The 9380-nt window shown below is 62.7% G+C and overlaps 1 protein-coding gene across 1 annotated transcript in view; it reads left to right on the top strand.

Moving 5' to 3' along the window:
- The window catches only part of PLXND1 (plexin D1), a gene marked incomplete at its 5' end in the record, with an annotated part of 61425 nt that continues 52045 nt past the window's right edge, over positions 1 to 9380 (top strand). The window contains 2 exon segments of the mRNA XM_006172068.3: positions 1 to 514; positions 517 to 608. Coding sequence (XP_006172130.3) covers positions 1 to 514; positions 517 to 608 — 606 coding nt within the window.

Here is a 9380-nt window from a genome sequence, read left to right as displayed (position 1 = left end):
GGCTACGGCAGCGCCTTCTTCCCGCGCAACCGCAGCCTGGAGGACCACCGCTTCGAGAACACGCCCGAGATCGCCATCCGCTCCCTGGACGCGCGCGGCGACCTGGCCAAGCTCTTCACCTTCGACCTCAACCCCTCCGACGACAACATCCTGAAGATCAAGCAGGGCGCCAAGGAGCAGCACAAGCTGGGCTTCGTGCGCGCCTTCCTGCACCCGCCCGAGCCGCCGCGGGGCGCCCCGTCCTACGCCTACCTGGCGCTCAACAGCGAGGCGCGCGCCGGCGACAAGGAGAGCCAGGCGCGGAGCCTGCTGGCGCGCATCTGCCTGCCCCGCGGCGCGGGTGGCGACGCCAAGAAACTCACGGAGTCCTACATCCAGCTGGGTTTGCAGTGCGGGGGCGGCGCGGGCCGCGGCGACCTCTACAGCCGCCTGGTGTCGGTCTTCCCGGCGCGCGAGCTGCTCTTTGCCGTCTTCGAGCGGCCCCAGGGGGCCCCCGCGGCCCGTGCTGCTCCCGCCGCTTCGTGGAGCCAGCCCCCGACGTGGTAGCGGTGCTGGACAGCGTGGTGCAGGGCACCGGGCCGGCCTGCGAGCGCAAGCGCAACATCCAGGTACGTCCCCCGGGCGGCCGGGAAGCTGCGGACCCGCCGCAGGGCCGCAAGGGTGTGCGTGCGGGAAACCGAGCGGGTCGGACGCTGGGCAGGTCGTCGGTGTGAGCGTCCCGGGATGCTGATGTGCGTGTGCAGGGGCCCAGGAGTGTGCTACCGCCCGCAGGTGTCCAGTACGGGGATCCAGGTGTGCTGGGGGTGGTGGTACAGGTGTGCCCCAGGGGGCTCTGCTGCCGCCCGCGGGGCACGAGTGGGTACAAGTACTCTTACCTAAGCGTGCAGGTGGGGTCCAGGCTGCAGGGTCTGCAAAGCCGGTGCACACCCAGCCCAGCCATGCCCGTGGGAGCACGCAGGTGAATGCGTGCCGACAGAGGCACGTGCCCGTGGGCTGTGAGAGCCCGCCATTGACAGATGTGTGCACAGGTGTGGCAGTGGTGCAGACTCCCAGGTGTGGACCAGGGCCCTGCAGTGTGGGGGAGCAGAAAGGGAGCAACAGGGACGTGCCTGTCCGTGCACCTGGGCCGGCAGCAGTGTGGGGAGGGACTCTGGGGCAGCAGGACGGGGTTAGGTGTGCAGCAGGGACACCAATCTGGGACGCACGAATGCCTAGAGGCACTTGGTTAGCGATCGGAGTCGGAGGGTGCTGAGGCCGGCCTCTATCTGCTGGTTCAACACCCAGTTCCAGGAAACACTTGGACAGTGACTTAAGCATATTCCATGCCTCACTCCCTCACTGGCTTCTTTCCTACAGCCACCCATGGGGGCTCTAGTCTCACCCCCGTTTTACAGACGAAGACACAGGCAGAGAGGTTTAGTCACTTGCTGAGGCTGGCACAGCCGGGAGCTAGTGAGGCGGCATTTGAATCCAGGCTGTGGCCTTGGGCCCTGTGTTCATGCCCAGAGCTCAGCGTGCCTGCTGGGGAAGTCCTAGGAGTCGGGGGGTGGGTGCTGGGAGCACAGAGGGAGCTGGGCCTGAGGTTTGGGGACTGGAGAGGGCTGTGGGTTGAGTGAGAAGGGCCGAGGGTGGGTAGGTATGGGAACGGGGTGTCCGAGGCTGTGCTGGGCCAGAGTGGGGGGACATGGCATGTGTGTTGACCTTGGGGGGACGTGACGGGGGTGCAGGAGGGGCCTTCGTATGGTTCTCTTGGAGGAAGCCCCTCAGCAAGGGACCGCCTCTTCCCGAGGCCCCAGGGTGGGTCTGTTGGTCCCCATTTTCCACCCCGAGGAATGACGCCCTGCGAGGACTCCCTGACCTCTCACCCTGGGCTTTGTGCACTCTTCATTGGGCTCAGTCTGGGGGGCCCACTTCAACCCCATGTCTCTCCACTGCCCTCAAAGCCTGTTCTCTGCACAACAGAGAAGAGCCCTCTCCAGCCGTGGTCACAGGCCCACCCTGGGTCCCTGTCTGTCCCTTCTGTGTGTTCCGCGCTGGGTCTTGGGAGATGAATTCCCCGTGGGCGTGCCCAACACTGGGGCTTTGACGGCTCGCGGATTCCTCTCCTGTGAGCGACTCCCACGCCTGCCACCCTGAAAGTGAAGGTCGAGGTGGGCGAGCCGGGTGGACTGCCCCAGGACCGAGTGGCTCCAGTGCCCAGAGGCAGGACGAGGAGCTGGGAGTCTCAGGGCTGCTGGGGGTCAGTGAGGAGCAGACCCCTGCTCCGGAGCCCTTTGGAAGCTGGAGGGGCCTGCGGGGGCCAGGGCTGAGGGCAGGCCACCCTCCAGCCCTGTGCAGGGCCTAGCTGATCTGTGCTTCTCCTCTGGCCACCGCATTCTCTCCCTCCTCCTCTGGCAAACGCTGTCCTGGTTCCCACGGCCCCTCGTCCTCAGCCCGGCCTGGCGCTGTGACTCACCCTGCTCAAGAGGCCTGGGGCTTCCCTCCCCCTGCAGGGGCAGGGCCTCCCCAGGGACACAGCCCAGGAACAGTGCGGCCAAGGCCTCCTCCACCCCAAGGCCAGGCTGATCTCCACTAGGGCCCCTACCCCTTGTGTGTTTTCCGCACGCTCTCTCCTTCCACCAGCTGACTGTGGACAGGGGGCACGGGCCCTCAGTGTCCCCGGATGTGCCCAAGGCCCTGAGGTCTGAGCCTTAAGCCTGGGTGGCAGCAGGGGTAGGGGAGGGCTGTTATTCCTGCCCCAGGCTGTCGCCAGCTCCCCGGTGACAGGTTAAGAACTTGGGCTTGTACCAGGCTGCCTGGGTTCTGGTCCCACTCCGTCACGTCCCGGCTGAGTGCCCGTAGACAAGCATCTGAATGTCCGAGCCTCCGTTTCCCCGTCGGTAATGGATTTGGGTAGTGCCAGGCTCACTTCAGCCTACATACCAGAAGCACCAGGGTTACCAGCTGTGGTCCTCACTATGTTCGCACAGGGCGGGGCCTGGTCCCAGGCAGCAGACGTGACCTGATTGGCTACAGCCCTTGCTCTCCCACCCAGCCCCGATGGCTCTGCCATGCAGGTGAACTAAGCCCCGCTGTGTGCCCAGCCCCGTGCTGTGTGCTGGGGCCCAGTGGCCACTCACAATGAGCAGGGGACAGATGAGCAGGAGGAGGTGCACCATGCAGGAAGGAGGTGGCATCGGGACCCTGGAGGGGCCCTCTAGGCTTCTGGGGGGAGGGCGGCCTTCGAGGGGAGGGGGCGTCAGACAGTGGAGCAGCCGTGAAGCACAGCAGTCTGGGACAGCGACCCACCGGGAGGGTCTGGGTTTGCATGGAGACCCCGTGTGTGGGCCCACCGTCGGGCTGGCTGGGATGGAGACCACTGGGTCACCACCTCTGCCTGGGAAGACCCAGCTCTCTTGGCATGGAAGAAAACTACTTGACACTCTCCGGGGGAGGTGGATGGCCATTAGGAGGAGCCAGGTGAAGCCAGCGGAAGGTGGCAGGGGTGCAGGCCAAAGCCGGTGCTCAGGGCTGGAGGCGGGACATGGAGAGGGCGGAGGAAACGAAGGGTGATCTGTGCAGCTGGGGGCCAGGGGCGCAGCAGGACTTACCCAGAACTTCACCGGGAAGGGTTTCCAGGGGAGCGCTGTGGTCTCCGGTCGCTCCTCTGTGACCCGGGAGCCGGAGCGTGTGTCTAGGATTGTGATATGGATCGGGGCCAGCAGATGGAGTAGCAGTTACGTGGCTGGACTCCCACGTGGGTGACCTCAGTTCAAGTCCCAGACCTGGTGGCTTCTAAACCATGCCAGGTGCACGTGTGTGCCCAAGATCCCGGGAGAAGAATGGAGACGGAGGGATTGTGGTGTGGCCATCCCTCCTTGGAGGGGGTTTCTCACTTTCCTTCTCTCTGCATCTCTGTCTCTTTGTCTCAGCAAGCACATGCACCCTACGGCAAAAACTTCTTAAAAAAATGGATTGTTGGGAACCAGCAGTTAGCGTAATGGCTATGTCGCTGGACTCCCACGTAGTCGACCGCGGTTCGTGTCCCGGACCCAGTGGCTTAAAACTCACGCCGGGCGCGTGTGCGTGCGTGCCCAAGATCCCGAGAGGAGAAGGGAGGAGAAGGGATTGCGGCGTGGCCATCCCCCCTGGGGGGTGATTTCTCGCTTTCTGTCTCTCTGTCTCTCTCTCTGTCTGGCGAGTGCACGCGCCCTATAGCGAAAACCTCTCCCCCCCCAAAAAAAGGATTGTTGTGAGGATTAAATGAGATAATACATATGAAGTGCTGGCCGTGACTGTGTATAATTGCCAGAGGGCACAATGCACTCCCAGAGACAGAGACAGAGACAGAGGCAGAGACGAAGCGGGAGAAAGCACCCTAATGGGTGTGGTCCTGCCACAGTCCCTTCTCCATGTCTCTGTCCTCCTGGGGCATGTTTTTCTCTCTTTTTTTCCTTCTTTCTGTTTTTAAATAATTATTTTATCTGGGACCGGCAATTGGCATGGTGGTTAAGGTGGCTGGACTCCCACATGACTGACCATGGTTCAAATCCCAGACCTGGCAGCTTGCTTTCTCACTTTCCTTCTCTCTCTCCAATCAACCTTAAAAATAAATAAATAAATAAATAAAGATAAGGACGATGAATAAAATGAAATAATAATTCTTTTAACAATATTGTATTTAACTTTATTTATTTTTAATTTGACCAGAAAGGGACAGAATCAGAGAGAGAGAAAAAGAGAGAGAGAGAAAGTGAGAAAGCAAACTGCTAGATCCAGGGCTCAGACTGCAGTCTCCATGTGGGGATCCAGCACCCTTAACCATCACGCCCCTGCCGGCCCCTGGAGCTTGCTTTCCAAGCCGCCAGGTGTGGGATTCGAACCAAGTAGTAGGCTATGTGAGAGCCGACTCCTTTAGCCTTCGACTACTGGGCCAGTCTCTGATCCCTTTTAACAGGGATCCACATCTTCAGACTCAGCCAGCCTTGAGCGGAGCCAGGCCCTGCTGGCTGTTATTAAGTGGGAGGGGGCTCCCCAAGCGAGCCACATTTATCTCTGAGCTCAGGTCACTCACAAGCGACTAAGAGCGAGTTTAAGTAGACAGAGAACGCGGCAGGTGATTTGCAAGCACTGCGGGGTTTTCTGTGAGGGGCAGGAGCACCCGGGGAGTTTGGGGTCTGCGGGGGTCCTGGAGCCAGTCCCCACAGACACTGAAGGACGCCTATGTTTTAGCAAGTCCCAGTCGCTGGTGACAAGGAGGCGGAGGCAGGGAGAGCAGGTGAGGGGCTGACCCTCCTTGCAGGCAGGAGCCCCCTGCTTGCCCACGTGTTTCTCGGGCACTTCCTGTGAGTCAGGCCGCCGCCTGGGCGTTGGGCAGCCGCAGACACGGGGCCTCTCGGTCTCTGCAGATGTGGCTGGCCCAATGGGTGCTGAGGGCATGGAGGGGAGCTGGCAGGTTCCGGACTGCTGCAGGCCCTGGGCCAACGGGATGGGGGGAACGCTGCTAGGGTTTGGTCAGTACCAGGATCTGAGCTGGCGGACAGGTGGGTCAGGGTGGCGGGGGGTAGGACAGGCGTTGGGGCTGGGAGATGCCAGGGGCTTAGACCCCTCTTTCCCACCCTGTCCCTTCTGGCCTGACTTCCCCAGCCCTAGGGGAGCCAGGAGGGCTGGACTTGGGGCCAGGACTGCTCCCCATCTGCTCTGCAAGTGGGTGGCTCAGCCAGGCCCTGGAAATGCAGCTTCCTGTGCTCTTGCCTTCCAAGTCTTTCTCTTTTCTTTCTTTATTCACGAGAGAGCACGTGTGCATGCATGATCCAGAGAGAGAGAGAGCCTGGTTACACCGCGAGCCCCTTCCCCAGCGCTCTCACCTGTCGAATCCCGGGCGCTCATGGGTTTCAGGCCGACCAGGTTGGGGCTTCGAACTGCAGTCACCGTGTGTGATTCGGCTTCTCTTGAGCAGCACGTTCCCACCGCACCCACGGAGCTGGGCCCCACTCGCAGTCTCGTACTGCATCCGGGCCCTGCCAGGAATCCCCCACGCTGCGCTCGGCTCCAGAGCCTCAGCTGGGTGGTCTCTGACGCTCTGGCTTCTGGCCCAGCAGGACCTGGTCCCTGCTGTCCGCCTTCCCCCCCCCCGCCGCCCCTCACTTCGGCAAATGCTCTGGGGAAGGGAGGGTCGTGGGAGGTGAGGGCATGGAGCTTTCCAAGGTGCTCGCAGCCTCCGAGGGTCCCCCTACTCTGTCCCCGATTGGGGCTGCTGGAACTTTTTTTTTTTTTTTTGAGAAGTTTTTCCTTAGGGGCTGTGTGTTCGCCACTCTCAGGATCTTGGGCACGCACGCACACACGCCTGGTGTGAGTTTAAGCCACCAGGTCCGGGACTTGAACCGCGGTCGACTATATGGGAGTCCAGCGACGTAGCCATTATGCCAACTGCTGGTCCCAGCTGGACTATTTTAAGAGAGACATCGAGTGAGCAGCCGCCATGGCATGCGTCTTACACCCTCTCCTCCAATCACAGCCTGGTTCACGAAAGTACGTGAGAGGCCGGCCTGTGCTCGGGGCGGGGAAGCCGAGGCACGGGGTCACCCGGCAGGTGGGGGCAGGCCGAGGCTGACTGCCCCTCCCCCCCCGAATCTTTCTCCTCCACTGTCGAATGACCACGATGTCTGTATTTTTAAATCAAAAGGAAAACGGCCGGCAAATGTGGATTGCTGTCGTCTCAAGGTGTCTTTTTATAGTAAAGGTGGAAAAAAACTCTCCGCCAGGCAGTTTCGAACCGGCTCGCGGTGGGCGGGCGCGTCATCAGCAAGGCGTCCTGTGCGCCAGTCCACGGCTGAAATAGCAGGTGGGCGCGGAGGGAGAGGAGCTTCCAGGACGGGCTTCTTCCCCAGGCTCGGGGAGGGGGTCGGGCGTGAGCTCCCTGTGGCCGAGGCTCGCACAGAGACACTGGCCGGGAGTAGAACGTGGAGCTCTGGCCTTCCAGCCTGGAGACAAGCAGCACTGGGTCAGGACATGGTCACCATCCCCCCAGCCCTCAGACGGTCTCAACCCCCAGGGCCACGGGGCACAGTGGATGCTGGCCCCTGTTCTCCTGCCCCGAAGCTGTGTGACCTAGGCCTAGTTGCTTACCCTCTCTGGGCCCCATGCCTTCTTTTGGAGGGGCCGCCTCCCGTGCATGTAGCTTACAGTCTCATACGTGCTGCCCGGGAGGTGGCAGGTGTTCGAATCCCGGGAAGAAGTGCGTGTGAGAAGAGCACCTGTGTGTGGGGTGGCCATCGGGGTGCTCAGAGGAGGGCAGGGCCAGGAGGAGGTGAGTGCAGGGAGACCCCGTGGGGAGCAGGCGAGGGTGAGGCAGGGGTGTGGCCATGTCTGCGCTGTTGCACCCCGGTGGGCGGCGGGAACAGGCCTGGTGGCTGAGAGGCCCCCTGGACTGACTGACAGGCCATGCCGGCCTCACGGCTGCCCCCTGCCCGGGTCAGGCCAGCACTGCACGTAGTTATCCCCAGTTGACAGCTGGGGAAACCGAGGCCCGCGGCGATTCCGGCTCAGTCCTTTGTACGAGGACCCTTCCGTGACAGCCCGCCAAGCAGGCCCTGATGGTGGCTGGAAGTGACACTGCAGTGACTCAGGGCCTGAGCTGGGCGAGGCTGGCGGGGCAGAGGGCAGGACAGGCCACAAGTTGGGGGCAGGGCTGACGTGGTCTCGAGGAAGGCAGGGAGGCCATCTGGAAGAGGTAGACCCGGCCCTTGGGGTGCAGAATGAGAGCTGCGAGTTGAACGATGAATGGACAGGGCCCTTTCAACGCTGCCAGTGGGGTCCTGACCCCAGCTTGGGGCCTCGCGGGGCCTAGGCTGGGCAGCCACCTCCCCCATTCCAGGGCAGCTCCTTACTGTCCCCGGTGGGTGGCCGGAGGATCTGCCACCACCCTGGACTGCACCAGGGAGAGCTGGCGGGCAGCTGGCCCTCCCCCTGCGCCCCGGATTCCAATCCCACCTCTGCACCTTCCCTGGCAGGTCGCGTATGTTCTCTGGGACGCCATTCCCCTGTCTGCAAAGGGGGCTCAGCTCAGAGAACAGCGGCCCCGTGAGAGCTACAGCAGTCCGGCTGGGACATGCCCTGCTGTGTCCGCCTGCCCCCACCTGGGGTGCACGAGGCGGGGGGGCGCTCTGGAGAGGAAGGAAGTGGGGGCACGTCCCGGGTCCCGGTGGCTCCGAGAACAGACAGCACATAGGGAGGAGGAACTTGTGGGCTGGGATGGAGGGTCCCTTCCCCTTTCCTGGCCGCAGTTCCAGGCCCGAGATGGGCCGTGGGTGGTAGGGAAGCCGCACTCGGACTCCATCTGCCCACCATGGCCTGTGCCCTGGGGCAGGTCTCGTGGCCCTGTCTTTGTGACAACCGCATGCGCATGTCCGGGTGGGGAGGGAGATGAGCACCTCGGAGGGCCAGGCCACAGTCCCTTCCTGAACGCACACGTGTGCCCCGTGTGTTTCAGGCCGGCCGGGCTGGGGATTCGAACCACAGCTGCTGTGTGGGCTCTGTTTCTCTTGAACTGCATGTTACAGCTGCACCACGGAGTCAGCCTCCCATATATTGTATTTTCAGTCCCCTCCAAAACTGAGTGGGAAGAGTGTTATTTTCCAATCTAGGGAAGGGGAGATGGAAGCCCAGAGAGGTTAAGCTCCTTGCTCAAGGTCACACAGCCAGTCAGAGGTGGAGCAGGCGTCAGACTGCAGCGCCCGTGCCTGCTGCCTTTACTCTCTGCTTCCTCTTAGAGCTCTGACGAAGGGGTGTGAGCAGGAGGGAGTGGGAGGGGTGCTTGCGGCCACCATAAAGGTGAGGAAGCGGAGGCGGCAACCCCCCTTGCTGGGGTCATGAGGCCTGGGGAGGCCTGCGGAGCGGCACAGCCCCAATGTCCACCATGGTTCCAGGGGGTCCGGAGCCCCGGGCGTGGGCCCCTCTCCCACTCCGCGCCAGGCCTGTCTGGGCTCCTGACTGAGGGGTGTCTAGTGTGGGGGTCTGGGAGGGGCAGCTCCCCCAGAAGGGCAGATCAGACCCTGCCCCTGCTCTCCAGGAATCCCCAGATGGTCAGGGACATGCTGGGCCTGGTGTCACCTGCTGGCCTGCCTCGGCCTGTGGAGGGGTGGGCAGAAAGGCTTCCTGGAGAAGGCGGTGTTGGATGGTGGAAGGTTTTTCAGACAGGGCACGGAGGCCTGGAGGTGGAACCCAGCCTGGGTGGCAGGCAGGGCGGGCCTGGCCTGCGCGTGAGAGTAGGTCTGTCCTGGGGGCGGTGGCTGCAGAGGCAGGGAGGCCCAGCCGTCTGACCCTGGAAGGGACCCTGTGGCTGCGGATGGCACTGGTCCAGCCAGGTGCCTGCAGGAGCTGGAGCCCCCACTGTGGCAGAA

Source organism: Tupaia chinensis, unplaced genomic scaffold, assembly GCF_000334495.1.
Source record: "Tupaia chinensis unplaced genomic scaffold, TupChi_1.0 Scaffold000704_1, whole genome shotgun sequence".
NCBI lineage: Eukaryota > Metazoa > Chordata > Mammalia > Scandentia > Tupaiidae > Tupaia > Tupaia belangeri.
This window is presented reverse-complemented; position numbering and strand designations above follow the sequence as displayed.